The 19,358-nt window shown below is 42.8% G+C and overlaps 1 protein-coding gene across 15 annotated transcripts; it reads right to left on the reverse strand.

The window, feature by feature from the left end:
* Positions 1-1,784: 1,784 nt before the first annotated feature.
* Ypel5 (yippee-like 5) lies at positions 1,785-17,242 on the reverse strand. Of its 15 annotated transcripts, XM_063261622.1 has the most exons (6): positions 17,106-17,229; positions 13,786-13,905; positions 12,695-12,781; positions 8,326-8,389; positions 5,927-6,091; positions 1,785-3,646 (listed from the first exon to the last, which is right to left on the reverse strand). In XM_063261622.1, exons 5-6 carry the CDS (start codon positions 6,065-6,067, stop codon positions 3,422-3,424), a joined length of 366 nt encoding a protein of 121 aa, XP_063117692.1. In that variant the 5' UTR covers positions 6,068-6,091; positions 8,326-8,389; positions 12,695-12,781; positions 13,786-13,905; positions 17,106-17,229; the 3' UTR covers positions 1,785-3,421. The 15 variants fall into 15 exon arrangements, 14 of the variants coding, with proteins under 14 accessions (XP_063117692.1, XP_008762730.1, XP_063117695.1 ...); XM_008764508.3 differs by lacking the exon at positions 8,326-8,389; XM_063261625.1 differs by lacking the exon at positions 13,786-13,905 and having other exon boundaries at positions 17,106-17,159.
* Positions 17,243-19,358: the final 2,116 nt, after the last annotated feature.

Raw genomic sequence — 19,358 nt, forward strand, 5'->3', positions numbered from 1 at the left:
CTGTGTATTCCTTGTTCTCCTGAGAAGCTTCTCAGGTTCTCCTGTCTGCCTTCCATCTAGGCAGCAGGATCACGTCAGTATGCACTAGAGATGCTCACTACCTTACAGGGCTCCTCGTGGGTCCTAGGAACTCAAAATCAAGCCCTCATGCTTAGACAGCAAGTACTGTATGAGTCATCTCCCTGGTGATAAGTTTCTCAATTTTAGAGTGAGTAGTTCTACCTCATCAAAAATTACACACTGACTGAGGCCTGGGCTGAGGTCTATAGAAAGTTAAACATGCTCTAGGACTCTGAATAGATAAATTTAGGCAACAGATTTTCCTTTCAGTCCCAAAGCAGCCCTTCACAACTGTAACGTATTTTAACCCAGAATACTCAATTTAGAATCACTTTTAAAAAGTGGCCTGAGGTATTCAGCAGGTGGACACATCTACTACCAGGCCTGATGACCCAAGTTCAATTCCTCCAACCCACATGGTCGAAGGAAAGAACTCCTGTGGGCTGTCCTCTTACCTTCAAATGTTGTTCACAATACATACAATTAAATTTTTAAAAACAGGTGTTAATGGCTGCCGCCTAAACCGAAGAATCCTAAAGTCTTCAAAGAAAAATTTCCCATGTACTAATATCCAAATTTGATGAGTTATCTTTCCTGCCTCCAAACACGATCATTCTTATTTGTGCAGACAAGAGTCTTCTGCAATAGATCATACTGGCTTGGAACTGTCTGCAGCCCAGAAAGGCCTCAAACATGCAGCATAGCCTCCAAAGTGCTGGTGTTAAGGTGTGAACTACTATAACCATTTATTCCTGGTAACTAATGATTTCAACTGATATTTTTGGTAAGTAATCCAATTCAACTAGATCTTTTGATTAAAAATATTACATGTGTAGGGGTGGGAGCTGGGGCATGAAGTCAGGAGCCTTCAGAGACCAGAGGTGTTGGGTCTTGACTGGAGTTGGAGTTAGAGGCGGTTTTGAACAGGCTGATTTGGGCTCGAGGAAGTGAGCTCAAGTCTTCTGAAGGCTGTTCACTCTCTTCAGATCCTACTCCAATGTTTTTAAATGTATTGTGAATAGGACTTTTACAGTGCTAGAGATCACACTCAGGTCTTCCAGCATGCTAAGTAAATACTACCATTGAGCCACTTAGCCCAGCAAACAATGCAGGTTTTGAAAATGAAGGCATCTATCTAGTGGTTTGTTGCTTAACCCTCAGCAACTTGGGTTAATCTAATAGTGTGACATTTACCTGTAATTTAATCAATTACATTTTCTTTCTTTTTTCTTTTTCTTTTTTTTTTTTTTTTTTTTTGGGAGCTGGGGACCGAACCCAGGGCCTTGCGCTTGCTAGGCAAGCGCTCTACCATTGAGCTAAATCCCCAACCCCTCAATTACATTTTCATACACACTAAACCACAGTTCTATCTGTGGCAAAATGACCTGGTTAGCTATGGCAAATTTAGTGTTTTCAGGCATAAAGAAGAGTTAACTGTTGCTTTACCACTATAAAGCACAGCAAGCCAACAGTTATTCAGAAGCCTGGTGTTGGCTGGGTGTGGTACACAACACACCCACCATCTCAGTAGATGGAGACAGGCAGAGTTCTCTGGATTCAGGCCAGCCTGCTGTTAAAGGTAGCAAGTAAGTTCCAGGTCAGCCAAGACTACGCAGCAAGACACCTCTCTCAAAACAAATAAAAATTATGCATTTAGACATTAAAATTAACAAAGATAATCACTACACAGGATCAGTGAAAAATAAGTAGCAGTTCTATACCAATGCAAGACAAAATATATTTTATTTTGACAGCAATGCACACGATGCTGTAGGTGAGGCATGCGACTAGGAATCCGCATCACAGGCCAGTGCAGAAATCAGTGGAAATAAATATTGTTCTTAAGTCTTGAAGCTTCATTCAAGGTGAAGACAGAGTTGTGTCACTCAACTGGGACGCAGTATTATACTTCCACTGCTCCAGACAGCCATGCCGCTGACCAAGAGTGCAGAGCTATGGTGATGACTGTAAGCACAAATCACATTAGTGCCAATGACAGTGTCACTTGTTCAACTCAGGCAAATTTCCTTCATAGATGACTTGGAAACTGAGCAGACATATATCCATCTACTCATTTGTATAACTAGCTGATTTCCCTGTCCTGTCTAATTCACCAAAAGCAAGGATCAGTTTGCCTAGAAACAGTTTGGATAAAGAAGCATATTCTAATACTTTGTAATGTCATAAATTTAGGGCTGAAATTGAGTCCAATCTGACCTCTTTCCAATAGGGGGTGGTATCGGGTCCAGCTGAAATGCAGTAGCTGAACTTCTAAGGAAAGATGTGAAATAATGACCTAAGCAGAGACCCGGTCCTTTGATGAAGTATTAGCGCTACAGACTTGTCAAACAAAGCCAATCACGAATGTGGGGAGGCGGAGACCCTTGGCCAAACAGTAGTTTTAGGTAAGTTGTTCATTTCCCCCTTCAGAACAGGGGCAGATTGACGGTGCAGGGAAGCACGCACACTGACATTTTGCTCAACTGTTTTCCAAACACAACACTGTTTAAACAGTGTGTTTTCACCTACACAAAAACCTTATACATAGTCAGGACAGCCTAAGACTGAGAAGAATCACTTTAACTACTAAGAAAATCACTTATCAAACGTTTGCTCTCTTATTAGGTATTTTTAAAAGTAACACAGGACCAAAACATCCAACTACCACTTTATTTATATTACTATGCTTAAGTTACATGGGAAAAGACAACCAAGCAGTTCTGCCCCATTTCAGAAAGTTTCCAATCAACACCAAGTACGTGGTGACAAGGAACTAGGGATGGTGACATCTGTGGGTCAAGACTGACAAGGAAGAATGGGTTCTGGTGCTACAGTTCCTCTCCAACAAGAATATGGCACACTGGCCAGCACAAGCCACGCTAACACTGAGCCTCCAGCGCTGGGCACAGATTCGGATCTCTTCTTGAAGCTAGCAAATTAAGTGAAATAACTGGGTTAAAAAGAAAATTTTAAATGAAGCCCAAATAAATTTAAAAACCATGCTCTTGACATATTCTCCACTCAAAATGTACACAAAACACTCCTTTTCACTCTAAGGACCCCAATTTTTTCCCTTACATAGCCCACCATGTAGTTGCAAATCTGCCTCAAGATGTAAACACAGGGAAAAAATTAATGGCATATGCATAAAATTCTCTCTACAAACTGCTGTTGGATGGAAAATACAAAATTAAAAAAAACAAAACAAAAGAAGAAAGAAGAAAGTTTCCATCTTAGATGCTCACAACCTCTTGTTCCGCAGTTCATGAATCCGACTCTGATGCTAAGGTGACAGTGTATGTAAGGAGATTTTTGTTTTCAGTGAAGGAGACCTGGGAAAAGATGGGTTTATCTTTTTTCTTCAAGAGTTATCAGATGGTACATGCTCCTCAAAGCCTTCACTCTCTCGAACTAGTGCACGTTCCAGGATCACACGGCCTTCCTTATAACGCTGGCTGTCTTCAGTAGCAAACTCATAGATCCATCCCAGTTTGCTATTGCAGTTTTTGCAGCTCACATCTCGAACCATGTGGCGGCCAGTGAGCATGACCCGATCTTGAACTTCACTGTACTGCAAGTTAACTACCTAAAGAACACACACACACACACAATCTCTTATAAGCTCATGTAGGTTAGGTAATAACTGTGACAATCAGTAAATGTACATGTACGCAGTTAAGTATTACACAGCGGTGCATGACCACGAGTGTGAGAAACCAGGGCAGGTCCTCCCGAATTTGAGGTGAGAGCAGCCTTACTTCAGTGAGACCCTGCCTCAAAAACAAGTAACCATCAACCAAGTCAGCGGACAAAATTGCTACTTTAGTTAAACTCATGATAGCCACCTATGAAGAGAGGATGGGATGACCAGACTGTGCCACTAGGCTTATAACCCTAGTATTTGGAAAGAAGAGTCAGAAAAAAAGGGGTTCATGGCCAGCCTCACTCACATAAGTCAGTCTCAAGCAAGCCTGAATTACAGGATACTCTGGTCTCAAACCCTACCCATGAGATATACACATCTGTGTCTATGTCTGTGTCTGTCTATCTGCCTATCTAAACAAGGGCGCTTTTTAAAAAGGCTTATTTAATTTTATGTGGATGAATGCTTTGCCTATAAGTATGCATGTGTATCTGCTTGCTGTGGAGGACAAAAGGCAAAAGGACAAAACTGTGATCTAGAGTTATACATGGCTGTGAGCCACCAAGTGAATTCTAGAAACCAAACTTGGGTCTACTGCAAAAGCAACCAGTGCTCCTAACTGCTGAACCAGCCTTCCAGACCCCAATCTAATGCAATCTTTAAGTAGTGTTGGACAAGCTCATGTCTTGCCATCTATATAGGATAGTTCCATTTCTGGTTGTAGAAAAGGTCTGAAGCTGAAGCCATGAGATCTGCGTTTGGGTCTGCTTCTTCAATCGCTCTGCAGTGTGAGTGTAAACAAGATAAAGAAGCTGTTGGAGTACCAGTGCTCCACAGTGTCACATTTGTTTCTGAAAACGCCACTTTCTATATACGAACAGTATGGGACAGGCTGAGCCTACCACAAATCATTCAATACAACAGTAAATACAATACAATAGTTTCCTAGCAAATTCAAAGATAATAAAAACAGGAATTGGTTTCTAAAATAACCTGTGGAGAATTTCCAACCATTCTAAATACCCAAGAAATCCTCTAGGCTTTATTTTCTTCTAAAGATGAATAGTTAATAAATGTGACTTTGTTATATGGTCTAATTCTAATGAACTTTTGACACTGTAATGTGAAAATTAGAGACTATTAGTAAAGAATGAGCAAGGTTGAGTGAGCAGTTAACAGGCAGCTGGTCTGCCGCAGTGGCCATTCCTCCTCTGTAAAATGTCAGGGGGACACAGTATTGATTCTCTGAGAGGATTCTTTACTCACAACAGAGGAATGTCTACCAGTGAAAAGTTTATCTGACCTAAAAACAGTCATTTAAAACAGGATCTGACTGGGTTGTCCTGGCCCATGCCTTTAATCCCAGCACTTGGGAGACAGAGACAGACAGATCTCTGTGAATTCAAGGCCAGCCTGGTCTGCAGAGCTAGGACAGGCAGAGCTACACAAAGAAATCTGTCTCAGGATGGGGAAAAAAGACTAGATGTGCGTCTTAGCCTAGAAGACTTGGAAACTAGACTGTGCGAAGTTCAGGGTGCACAATCACATCAACCAATATCAGAACAGCCCAGTAGACTGTAGATGTGCATCTGCCAATCTTTTAGTAGCCAAGAAGCCAAATGACAATGGGAAAGCTGACTGGCAAGCAAGGATTAGAGCCAGTTAGCTAGACTCATGCTCAACGAGGAGCTGTCTCCATGGATAAATCAGTAACATTCAAGGGAGAGAGAAAATGGCCATCTTAGCCTGTTCCAAATTCTGTGAGGTCACTAAAGTTTTTAAATTGAACAGTTCCCAAAGAAACAGACTTTTTTATTGCTATTTTCAAACTGTCTCACTGTGTAGCTGAAGCTGGCCCAACTGGCCTATGACTCACTGCGTCTCCCAGACTGGTCTCCTGGTGTCCAGTTTGTGACCATCTTCCTGCCTCGGTTTTTCCAAACACTGGGATTATAGACAGAAGCTGCTATACCCTGCCTCTCTTCTTCTACTATGAAAAAGCTTAATAAAAATATATTTTAGGCTTTATAAAAATAAATAAAATAAAATCATGTTCTAGAATGTATCCCTGAAATCTCAATCAGAGACAAACTAATAAGCAATCGCTTCTGTAGGTTTCAACCACCATTCTGATACGGTGTGCTATCTGTGAATTCTAAGAGAACGGACTAGTGTTGCTGTCAAATGCAGCCACTAAAGGTAGGAATCAAGTTTTCCACCAACCTTGTTAAAAAGAAATGCTCTACCAGTGGCGCCTGTGAACCGAGTAGAGATGAGTTCTGAGCGATTGGTCAGGATTGTATCACAGTTTGCACAAGAAAACAGACGGGTACCACCGATATGATCAAGAAAGATTCTGCCCATTTTGATAGCTGAAGTTCTAAAAACCTAGAACAAACAGAAACAAAGACACACATTATTTTAAAAACTTGTAGCAGACATTGGGGGAGGTGTTACAGGTTACTTATATACTGAAATCTGCTGTTTTCTAGTATCTGCTGGGTAAACTGTCTGACTCGGAATGAACTATGAACAAAGTTCACACACTGAACAAATAAACAGGACACCTCAAGTTGTTAAGAGTAAAAGCCAAGGAATGGTTATTACTTCTCTTTTAGTTATACGAAAAACAAAACAAAAGTGAAATTTCATTTAAAAATTGTGTATACATATACATATATATGTATGTATGTATGTATATACACACACACTATCACAGATGGGGGACGGAGAGATGGCTCAGTGCTCTTAGAGCACTTACTGCTCATGCAGAGAACCTTGGGTTGATTCCCAGCATCCATATGAAAACTCTAGTTCCAGGGGATCCTATGCCCTCAAAGAACAGGCCTACATTCAGGTAAAATGCTGACACACAGAAGTTTGAAAAAAAGCTAGCACAGTGCCACTGTTAAATCTACATTCTGAGCAGATAATGTGTAATTTGAGGAAAGACTCAGAAGGGGCACAGGTGGGGTGATCAGATAAGAGCAGATGATCTTGCAATTTCAAAACAAGAAAGGGCTGGGAATATAGTTCATTGGTGGATCACTTGCCTAACATACTGGAAGGCCAGGGTTCTAGGCCAGCACCACCACAAAATAAAGAACAAAACCAAACCAAAAATGCCCACACCCCAAGAGGAGACCTGAGCAGATAGGCCTATGGTCACTGGGTTTACTGACCACTGTATAGGGACAATAGTATTAACTTCACTCAGTAAGTCTGAGTCTAAAGTCTATGGAGCACTTACTTTAAAATTCACAATTCTGGGAGGTTTCACCGTTCCCATTTTCTACCCAAACAAGTTAACAGGTCAAAGGTTGCAGCTGTTAAGAATAGTAGCTGGAATACAGTTCAACGAGCTGGAGACAAAGTTCTTCCACAACCCTCAACTGCTTCTCCCAAAGGAGGGGCTAGTAGACCTAGCTAGCTTAGAGCATAGAGCAACAGGACAGAAAAACAAGAGAATGGACTTTCCAGATATTATGCAACTTAGCCTTTGGATAAATTACAGAAGCACTAACATGCTCACCTAACAAAGTTTTGAAACAGGTTTCTGAAACCATGATAACTCAGACTTCAGTATTTCAAGAGTTTACAAGAGGCAGCAGATTCAACTCTTAAATACACTGCAACCTGTTTCTATAAAAGTGTTTTGAAACCTCTAGATATACTCAAAGAATACATCAAAGGTTTCATTTTAAAGTGTTTCTGTATGTTATCAGTTCCTGTGTCTCAAATGTTTAATAACATGTAAAAATGGTAAACAGAGCTGATACAGCTGTCCTTTTGAGGAGTTGGAGGAGGGGGATCCAGACTGTTATCTGTAGTACTTTCATGATTAATAAGGAAACTATTTGTTCTTAGATTTATGAACTGTTCCAGCCCTTCAGTAAGAAGGGTCATTCTGAAGACAGGAAGGAACATGAGAGGGAAATAAGGTGAATAGATGAAAACCAAGTATAACAACGTATTTGAAATGTCACAATGAGATCCATCTATGAAAATCAAAAACATTGGCTTGGTGTTGCATGCCTTTCATCCCATCACTTGAGAGGCAGAGGCAGGTAGATCTCTGAGTTTAAGGCCAGCCTGGTTCACAAAGTGAGTTCCAGGACAGGCAGGACTACACAAAGAAACCCTGTGTGACTAAAGAGAAAAAAACAAAAACAGAATAATACATTAACAAATATCATCAGAGGTAGGAATTAGTTTGAAGCCTGCCTAGGAGAAAAGGAGTTCCAATGTAGCCAAGGCTACATCAAGAGACTGTCTTTAAAAGAAGAAGAAAAAAGGAAATAGAGCCGCAATGTGTAAATGTAAACTCAACACCAGACTTAAGCTGTAGTAAAACTGACTTTCTGATTACATTTCTGGCAATGCTTGGTGCTTATTTTTATAGTCCTTAAACACATTTTCAGGCTACCTTGGTCTTTTTAGTAAGTTCTAGACCAATCTGGACTACAGAAAAAGACCCTGACTAAAAACATAACTATAATGTGGGAGAACAGTGTGGCTAAGGCCCTAGATTCACTCCTTAGCACCACAAATAAATTCCAGGTGTCCTGACAGAAGACTCGTGTTCAGCTCCCAGCATCCATACCAGGAAGCTCATAACTTACTGTAGATCCAGTTCCAAGGGCTCTGATATTCTTTTCTGGTCTCCATGGTCACTCATGCATATGGCTGACCAACACAACACATAAATTTTACAAAAATAAACATTTGGAGCAGGAGAGATAGGCTAGTGTTTAAGAGTACTTATTGATCTTGCAGAGGACTCAAGTTTAGTTCTCAGTGCCTACAATACCACCTCCAGATCTGATATCGTTATCTCTTATGGCCTGCAAGGATACTTGCATACATGGGATGTGAACACGCATGCACACATGCATGCACAAACATATACCTGTGTGCAAACATGTACACATATACACAGGCATGAAAACACTAAGTATTAAAAACAAAACTTGGGTAGAAGGGCTGGCATTGTGGTGTGTCTGTGTGTGTATCAGGTAACAGGGAGTACACAACATATTCTCCCATAGCAACTGACTACTGACAAACAGTTTATCATTGTTCTCTATACCATTTTATGTTTTATTCTCCACTGGTCCTGTTTGGACCTTGTATCACTATTTCAACTTATGACTCTCAATATAAATAAGGCATTCAACACACGTGTGAACAACTGATTCCTATGTTTATAATGATGTTGTTTAACAAAAAGGATTGACAACCAAGGATTTACAGTTCATTTAGCTTCAATTAGTTTCTGGGATTTGTTTTACAGGCAATCTTTGTCCTAACTTTCAAATATCAGACATAATTTAACTGCAGTGACATAATACCTTTATTTCTAGACCGACCTTAAATGCTACTATGGAGTATGCCTCGGCTCTGAGTGAGTGTCATGCACTCTGCCTACATCATTCTATCCTGGGCTGTGTCACAGGAATAGTCAGGACCGACCAGTTGGTACTGAGGGTAATAGATTTAATATGCCTTCTTTCCTGCTTTAAATTCACTTCTATTTTTACTCTATCCAAGTATCTTCACTGGCTTCAATTATATGATTCTTTATCAAGTCTAAAAATATCTAAGACAATCTATACGTTACTTTGATTCCTGACTGTGATCTCCATTTACATATAAACAGGTATCTGTTACATTGTCATCAGAAGTAAGCCAGACATTATTTGCCATCAACCCTACATAGTCATGAGATCCCAGCAAACCTTAGCTTTACGAGGTTAAAAATGTCACAGTGCTCAATAAAGCAGACATCAGCTACAATCCCTCTGCCACACATCCTGAAAGTCTGTGTCCCCATAAACTTGTACACTGAAACCTAGTCACCAATGTGATAGAATCTGGGGAGTAACTGTCATGAAGACAGACTGTCAGTAGAGGATGCTAGCTGCCTTACCCTTTGTACCATGAAGACACATCTAAAGTGGGACATCAATCACCAGAAACTGGCCTTTACTAAAACCATTTCTGCTGGTGCTTTTTCCTTTGAACCATGATAAATTCCTGTGTTTATATACCACCCCACTACACTGTTCAATTACAGTAGCCTGAAGAAAGCCGAGACATTAACAGTGTGAGCTCTACCTTAGACTTAAGTATGTCCAGTGTATGGGACACTGCACTAGTACATATCATTTGAATGTGGTGTGTGGGTGTGTAGGGGTGTGTGTGTGTGTGTGTGTGTGTGTGTGTGTATGTGTATGTATGTATGTATTTTAACACCTACCTTTATAGGTGTTAAAATAGACCATGTAGCATTCCACAAGTAGCCAAGATAGTCTCCAAACTAAGTCTTATTCCAGTTCTCATTTCCCTTATACCTAGGGACCAAATAGCTGCTGGGGTTGGTCTCTCTCAGGCTGTCTGCAAATTGCCCTCCTCTTGTATTCCCAGGTTCAGTGGCAATCTAATCATATACTCCATAAAATTAGAAAACTGTAAATATAACAATACCACTTAAGTCAGTTGGGGGAACCTTTTCCCTTTTCTTTTATTACTGAATGCAAACACTAATTCCATCTAAGACCATTAACACTCATGGTGTTTTACTAACCTAGCACACATTCTCAGCTAGTGCTGTACTTGTATTGGACTGGTCCTACAAAAATATAGACAGTGAAATACAACTCAGCTGCCACCTTCTAAACTCAGACTGCTTCAAATGCTATGTGGTCCAGCTTGATTTTAACCTACAATATCCCTCCTGTTTCAGCCTCCCAAGTGATGGGAATATAGGCCTATGCAGTCATAACTACCTAGGGATGATTCTTACAAAAAAGACCCAAACACCTTAGGTGCTGAGGCACAAATATTTGGAATTTAGAATCAACCCAAGAAGCCAAGTGAAATTCTGCCTCAAAATTTAAAAATTAAAAACCAAGGGGCAGAATTTAAAAAACAAAACAAAACAAACAAACAAACAAAAAAACGGCTAAGGGTGTGTGTGTGGCTCAGTGAAGGAACACTGTGCCTGTATTTATGAGGCCCAAATTTGATTCCCAATAATGGTAGTGGGGAATGACACTAAATTTTTATTGAGCTAATTGTGTGGCTCAGTGGTAGAGTATTTCCTAGGATGTGAGAGGCCTGTCTTCGAGCTTTAGCATTATCTTCAGAATATCAAAAGAAGGCAAAATCTCAAAGAGCATACTGAGCAACCCTTCCATGTTAACTACCCCTAGGACTTCCTTACAAATGTATCAAGCTGTACCATCACTACAAACTGGCTTTGCCCACTAAGTTCTCACAAATCGCTCTGCAGCTAGTCATTTCTCCAGGCCTCTAGCACCACTATCCAGCTTTCTGGAATTATTTTTTACACCTAAAGCATTTACCACACATACTAATCGTTTTGGTTCATTTAGTGGAATCTTCAATCTCTTCATCTGTCGGTTGGTCAACATCTTGACTCGGAAGCACTTTACTGTGTCCCACTGCAAAAGTGCATCATTTGGTAGATACTCTGCCATGCTTAGTTCCATTTACGGCTGAAATGAGGGCTAAGCTTGGTGTGGCCTGCTGTATTTATGATGCTTCAACATTCGAAGAGAAACCACTACATTATTTTGTAAGTGACATGCAAACAAGGCTCTTCTGGCAGTGTGTTTGCATCGTTCCAAACTATAAACCCTCAGGCTGAAGTATCAAACTGGGCTGTGAAAAACCCCCTCCCAGAAAGGGAATTGTACAAGCCCAAGGCCCTCAACTATAGAAGTAAAAAGTAAGTTTTTAGATATGTGGGACAAGCTGACCCATCATTTAGACGAAACAGACCAGAAAAGAAAACAAAATGCAGAAACCAGACTAAATTATGGGCACTGCTCCATGGGCCACCTGGCAAGAAAAAGAAAAAGCCCCTGACCCCCCGGAAGCCCTGACCACCATGTACTTTTTGCTAACTCACTGTTATGATTATAGCCAAAATAGGTAACATACACGTATGCCTCATTTACTCCACCAATCACATCCCTGTAACCATGCATCTGCTTCTGTAAGCCTGCTTCTGCTCCCAATACACTATAAAAACTCGTCCCTGGTTCTGCTAGGCGCGCCAGTCTTCCGAATTGACTGGGACGCCCACAGATACCTGTGTATCCTGATCAATAAAAATCCTCTTGCAGATTGCAGCCTGTGGACTGGTCATTGGGCTAGAGGATCTCCCTTCTGAGGGAAGATTCTCTCTGAGAGTCTTACAGGCTGTTTAACAGTTCACCTGACTTGACCTGCTATTACCTGAGGGACCAGGATGAAAACACAAGGAAGTTCATAGGCAACTCAGGTATTTTACTGATTATCTTCAATTTCTCCCACCAAAGAGCATCCTTAGACACCTAGAATTTCTAACTTCTATCTGCATCACAAGATTCTAATGAAGTAATTATATCGTCCACCTTTATTTTTCTTAATTATACAATTTGTAAGTTAATTAAAAAAAAACTACTTTTCTTTTAGAAACCCATCAGTAGTGAATTGATTTTTAAAAACTGAATATGATGACTTTGTATAAATCCCTCATTTCCAGGCCATAAAACAATGGTCTAAAAGGACTGTTTGGCTCTTTTATATATACAGTAACAAATGAAATATGCTATTTCCTAGTTGGTTTGGTCTAACTCAGCACTTAAGAGCATTGGCCACCGTTCCAGGGAACCTGAGTTTGAGTCCCACCACCCACCTATGGGCTCACAAACAACTGTAACTCCAGTCCCAGGATGTCTAATGCTGTTTTCTGGCTTCCATCGGGACCAGACACAAACTGGTGTACAGACTACATGCAGGCAAAACACCCATACACATAAAATAAAACCCAAACCAAAAGAACAGGGGTCAGCAAACCAAGGCCAGCAGTCCAAATCTAGCTCCCCTGATTTAAAAATATTAAAAATAAAATTCCTTTAAAGGGTTAAGAAGAAAATATCATATTTTACTAGTTTGGACTACAGCCACACTTGTCCTTACCAAGAAAGGTTATCCTGCTTACAGCACACTGAGATAGGTAGGGGAAAAGCTCTTCACTTTAGATGTCTTTCTCAGAGAAACAGAAACCTGGTTGACAATCAGGCGTAAAGATCATTAGGAATAACTGACAAATTCCTGGAATGCCATTCCCATTTTCTTCATAGATTTCCTGGCTAAACCCAAGGGTTTTCTCAGTGGGGCAGTGACTCAGGCTTGTAATCCCAGCGTCCAGAAGACTGAGCAAAGAGCACTGAGAAGTGCAGAGCAGCCAGTGTGAGTCCTAGTCCTCAAGACAAAGATCCTTAGCTTTCTTTTCTGTGGAAGATCAACTGTATGAAGATCATTCAAATCAGTTACAGCCAGCTGCTGACTCCGCTCAGACGGTACAGCCTAGAGCTAAAGCCAGGTGCTGTTTATAAATTTCAGTTCTCCCTCCCCTCAATACCTTTGTAACCTTGGACAAATTACTGTTTCCTATGTAAAATGGCAAGAGCGATATTCCTGGAAGAGAATTAAATGAAGACACTATATCCTGAGAACAGTGCCCTGTATGATGAATGCTAAATAAAGGTCATAAAAGTAGACTCTACATCCCATTTCATCCCTGTTCCACCACAGATGAGGAAGCAGGGTTCAGGATAGGAAAAAGCAATTAACTAGCTTCACCGCCTGTTAATTACAGCCATAAGTACCCAGGTAATGGAAATTATAAACAGGACAAAAGCTAGAAACTTAAGATTTCAAATTCTTGGTGTTTCAACTCTAGGTCTTAAAATAGGTATCTGCCCTCCCTATAATTAATAATCCAGTTTGGTCTCAATGCTGGCAAATGGATTCAACCTAAGGAGGCACCACTTCCTAGCTCTAAAAATACCAAGGAGAACAACAGGCATCTATTTGCATTTGGATAGGATCTCCGGATGGAAAACACCCACTTCGGAAAGAAGAATCTCTACTTAAGAACTAAACCTTTGGGGTATTTCCACAAACACCCATCCCAGAGTTCCCTCCAACAGTGGACAGAGCAGAGGGGGTTTCTCATTCTACCAAATGGGGGAAGACAAAGACTGAGTATAAAGAGCATGGCGCACTGGTTCTAGCACAGGAAGGGTTACAAAACTCTGCCCCTTCCAGAAGTAGCATATTCTGATTCTGCTATAATGGATTCACGTGGAAACATGGCTGTATATTTGGTTTTCAGTCTCTTCTCTCTAGAACAAAGGAAAGAACAAAAACCATAAAACTTTTAATAGCTAGGATAATTACTACCATAGCAATAAACATTTGATGCTATTGCAGTTTCATTAACTATTTTCACAGCAATTTGTAACAAAACAACAAAAGTTACACAGGGAAGCAACAGCTCCTTCTATAAAATCTATTTTTTTTTTCCTTTCTGTGATACTGGAAATCAAACCAAGTACCTTGTGCACGCCAGGTAAACACTATGCTATACACCCAGCCCATTTTTCTTAGTTTTGTACAAAATGTTAGCAAGAGGTGAGTTTCAATGACACAGGAAAGCCATGTTATCCTCTTACAGTATCAGTTCACTCTACTGGGTCAAATGATGTCCTGCTTGTGGGACTGAATCTTCATTTGACAGTAACTTAAGTGTATGTGCCTGGTCTTCTAAGATAATGCCTTATTTTGTGTTTTGTTAACTTCCATGCTGACTGGGTTTCTAGGATACTGCTTAGTCATCATTAGAAAATAAGACCAGCCACATAACTCAGCAGTTAGTCGTGAGTCAGCAAATAATCAGAGTTGGTCATCTCCCCAAAAACTTCCTGGCAAGACAAACATGATCCCTTTGTTTGTTGTGATACAACACCAAAAGCTTCTTCCAGACTCAAGTGCTAAATAGCAAATTCATATTTAGTTAACAGTTCCAAAATTATGAACTTTCTACCATATAGTAATACCAGGAAAATAGTTTTAGTTTACATAACTATCAAGGCACTATAAAACAAAAGATAGCCTAGAAACAAATATACTCAGGACTATCTTCACATCTCATATATTTAGGGCTAGTTTCATGTCTTTTTTCATGAAGTATCAAGTCTAATTTCTTTTCATAGTGATTGGTGCCTTATTTCATTATTTAAAAGAAACCCATTTTATTAGACCTATAATTAATGTGGGCAGATGGAGGTCAGGACAGCTTTGTGGAGTAGGTTTTCTCTCAGTCATGTGGGTCCCTCCGTTAAAACTCAGGTTGTTTTGTTTTTAATCAAGCACCTTTACCTGCAGGGCCTTTTTGTCGTCCTTTTTACTCTTTATTGCTCCTAAATCTTAGTGGACAGAGAAGGCAAATGAGTCTAGCAAAGAGATTTCAATATTCCAACTAGATGCTCTTGTAGAAGAAGCCAAACGCATTTTGCTAAGCATGTTTAGATTCATGTTGGTTTCCTTGTACAAATTAAACATACTTCATTGTAGGCCTTTCCTAGAGATAAGATGGTTGCCACGCATAAACTAAGGGAAAAAAAATCTGTACTGAACCCTGGGCCAGATGAGGGAATAAGACAGCCATTGTTTAGCACACCTGGAATCCCCACACCAAAGACAACAAGGCAGGACTGCCAAGAGTTCAAGGGCAGCCAGGCCTCCCTGCTAAGACTCTACTGAAAAACAACTGCATTAGTTCCTTCCAAAGAGTACAAACTACCTTGCGCTCTGGCAAGCTCTCATCACTCACACTCACTCTCTTTCTCTCTCTCTCTCTCTCTCACACACACACTCACACACACACACACACACACACACACACACACACACACACACACTGAATTGTACGTGTTCCATCTTCTTGCTACCGTAAATGCTCTAGGGATGTTTACCCTAAGCCCTTCTTGGCCAGCAGCAACTCACAAGCTTTTCATTTTCTCGGCTCTACATCTATTCTCTTCAGAATACTTCCTACTTCCTCCTCCTGGTGTTTCCCTGCCCCATCTTTGAACTTCTGGAACACTCATTCCACAACTTACCAATATTTAGCATTGCACTGTTTTCCGATTTCATTGTAACCTTTTCCTACATTGGGAGTCTAGAGACTTTTCTGGAATCTCCTTACCTAATACACTATTAAGTAAATATGTGATTAATTCTTGGTAAAAGAACCCATCGAGGCGCTTCACATCTGGCACAAACATGCACCCAAGAAACACCGATTGCGACTTTTCCTATGTTGTAATGCAGTTGCAATCCCGCCAGTGTGGCTATGCAAAACGATCTGGTAAGTTTCCTATTGTGCCTGTTAACCTGAACCAGCCAAGTTCACTTATTTTCCAAAAGGAAGGTAAGTCTGAGGTTACTTTCAGGTTTCCCATCTGTCGAAGACCACCTGAAATAAACATCCTCAGATTTCCAACAGGGCTCTGTAAACAGGAAAAAAGTTTAAAAATAAATGAGCTCTACACCTTCCCTTACTGTCACTCCAAAGGGAGAAGACCGGTCGGTGTCCGGATTAAACAGACCTTTGTATTACTGCGGCTTCCCACTCCCGCTGCCAACACTCGGACTTCCTACCTGCCTAGATAGCAGCGTGGATTAAAGGGGTGTGCAGGAGTGTGCCTACCCAACGCCAGCAGGGACGAGCCTCCCGGTCGGCTCACCAAGCAGCGGCGGGGGTCAGAGCCAGGCCGACCGCCCGCAGCCGGCCCAGCTGATCGCGCCCACGTGACGCCCGCCAGCCAATCGCCCGGCGCAAGGCGGAGCGCGCGGCGGCGGCGGGGCCTCCTCGGCACAACAAACACAGGCGGAACAGCTGGGCAGGCGCGGGCTCCCGGGCGCTCAGCACCCGTGGGCTCCCGAGCAGTGTCCCCCACACCCAGGGTCCGGTGGGCAGCGTGGTAGGGGCTGGCTCCGAGGCGGGCACGGCCCAAAGCCCAGACACCTGAGCACGAGCGGGCGGGGTGCGAGCGCGGCCCTGGAGCGCGGGCCCGCGGGCCGACCAGGAGCGGAGCCCGGGCGCGCCCCCGACGCTGCGGCTGGGACGGCTGCCGTGGGGGCGGGGCGGCCTAGGAAGTGGGGGTGTCACTGGGCGAGCTGTCTGCGGACCGGCGGTCGCTGCGACAGTCACCGAGGGTGGAGGGGAGGCGGGTGGGGGCCGCGGGTCGCCAAGGGTCGCGGCTGTTGCGGGCTCGCGGAGCGCTCGGCTGCGCGGCGGGGACGGGAGGACGGCGGCCGCCGCGCCACAGCCTCACAAAGAGCGACGGCCCGGCCCGCGGCCCTGCGGTTCTGAGGGGCCCTGGTGGCCCGGCCGGGACCCTGGACGAGTGGAGAAGGGGAAGAGGCACTTCCTGCCTGGGCCCCCGCCCCGGGCCGCTCCCCGAAGGCTTCGAAGCCGCCGGCCCAAGGGCTTCGAGCCCCAGCCGACTCCGATCCCAGCGCCCGCCGCCGTACTCACCTGCGCACTGGGGATCGGCGCTGCCAGCAGCTCTTCGCTCCTCAGCTGGGTCGAAGCCCCCCTCGGCCTCCAAGTCTTCAGGTTTAGTCAGGCCTTGGCCCCGCCTCTCCTCGGTCGGGCCTGGGCGTCAATCACCCAGCGTGGCCCCGCCCTCCCTTCAGGCGGCTCTCCCGGTTGGCCCGCAGCACCCTTCATTTCTAGGCTCCGCCCCTCTCCCTGGCACTCTGCCCCTTCCGCCGGGCCCCGCCCCTTCTCTGGCTCACCCTCCCCCACCCTTGCCCCCTTACACTCCGCCGCCCACCCCGCCCCGAAGCCGCAGAGGGTGGGCGGACTCATCGCTACTCTCCCCGCCCCTAAGTCGACACCTTGCATCCTCACAGCCAATCAAGGAGGCTAGCTCTGCCTCCTCGGCCGAGGCGGCCAATGTAATGAGAGTGAGGACCCACCCCCCCACTCCCAGCTGAGCGCACACAACACAGCGTCCACGTGAGTCAACCTCTTAAAGGCGACACCTCCGCCTTCCTAATTACGGCAGCTGGGACTCGGTACCCGTCCTCTGCGTCGCCAGGTGGCGGCTGAGGCCTTAGCTTCCTGATATCCAAGGAAGCCTAGCAGAAGCGAAAACAACAAGCTATTTTGTAGTCAAAACAGGTATTTAGGTTCAAGTGCACCCTACGTCGAAATGCCCATTTTATTATTTCTTCAGGCCACTTCCTCTTGTCTTACACGGAATTGCCTTTAACAAATCCCGAACTCTTTGAATCTCGGTGTGTAGGAATTCATGGAAAACAAGGGGTTTTTCAGCGTGCTAGATTCTGTTTACAACTTTCCAAGTTTTCTCTTGTCCATGGAAGTAATTCTCAAAAACATAGGTCTTTTATGTGGAGATTATGTTTTGTTGAAAAAGACAGCTGCTCTCTTAGTCCTCCCTCACATGTTTAAGATTAAGTTGAAGATTTTTGCCATTTCATTGGCTTTCCCAGGTCCATAAATCTCTGTCGCTGTCCATAAAGATAACAGAAATATCTCAAAAATATTTCATGTATAAAATATAAACATAAAAATATATAAATGTGTACACACATATACTAGCACTTGTTAGTTTGTAACATGGAATATGTATTATGAGAAAACCTTGGTGCTTAACTCCTTAACCCTAAACTACCTCCAGGATTTTTCATTCACTTAAAAAGAGTTACTCTGGCCTGGCTTTGAAGAACATACAGTTAATCCAGGGGACCTCTCTGAATTCCAAGCTAGCCTGGCCTATAGAGTGAGTTTCAGGACAGCCACAGCTACATAGTGTCTCGATAACAAAAAACAAAAATACTACTCTGACCATCAAAGATAAAAGACTTTGTTTAGATAAATGAAAATTTTGCAGGAGGGGGAAAAAAAGCACTTTTAGGTGTATTGGGGGATTCTCATAATTCCTTCATTTTTATTTTGCTTTCATGCAAAACTTACATTTAGAGCTGTGCACACTGGTGTATGGCTGTTGTCACTGCACTCTAGAAAACCTAGGCAAGAGGTTCAGGAATTGCTACAGTGACACTGTCTTAAATTATTACAGGAAAGTCCAGTGTCTAATTTCCCCCAGTGTTTGGAAACAAGGCCAGGGTCTCACACATGTTAGACAAGTACTCTGCCACTCAGTTACAGCACCCTCCCCCTTTTCAAAATACTCGAGTGAGACACATTCCAGTTACAATGCCCAGTTTGGTCTCCAATTTCCCACCTACCACAGCTGCTTCTGAGTAGCTGGATCACAGATTTGTGCCACCAACCCTAGCATGCTACCTCATTTCTTAAGACTTCTGTTCTCGATAAGAAATGGAAAAAAAAAAAAAAAGACTTCTGTTCTCTGCTGATAGTTTCAAAATGGAGATGGGTGGGGCATAGTGTACTTCTTCAACTTGCTTTTATTTTTAATTTAGTAGCCACAATCCGTCATTTTAAATTTTATTATGTATCTCGATGTATCTTCATATGTACATGTTGGTCTGGGTGCTGGGGGAGGCCAGGAAGGTTGTCAGATCCTTCGGAGCTGGAATCACCGGCAGTTTTAAGCCGTTCAACATGGGTGTTAATAATTTTGGAACTCCTGTCCTCTGCGAGAGCATCAAGTATGAGCATCAAGTATTCTTAACCACTGAGCCATCTCTCCATCCCTGATCATTCTTAATGTCAAATGTATTTTTATCAAAAAAAAAAAATAGATCCAGGCACTTCAATCACTCTCAGATGGTAATC

The sequence above is a fragment of the Rattus norvegicus genome, chromosome 6 (assembly GCF_036323735.1).
Source record: "Rattus norvegicus strain BN/NHsdMcwi chromosome 6, GRCr8, whole genome shotgun sequence".
Taxonomy (NCBI): Eukaryota; Metazoa; Chordata; class Mammalia; order Rodentia; family Muridae; genus Rattus; species Rattus norvegicus.

What these genes read in the sequence shown, in the direction of transcription:
- Ypel5 (XM_039111905.2), bottom strand. Translation starts at nt 6,067, where the DNA reads ATGGGCAGAATCTTTCTTGATCATATCGGTGGTACCCGTCTGTTTTCT. An exon ending in GAGCATTTCTTTTTAACAAG is followed by an intron (nt 3,647 to 5,926) that starts GTTGGTGGAAAA and finishes TGTGTTCTTTAG; the next exon opens with GTAGTTAACTTGCAGTACAG.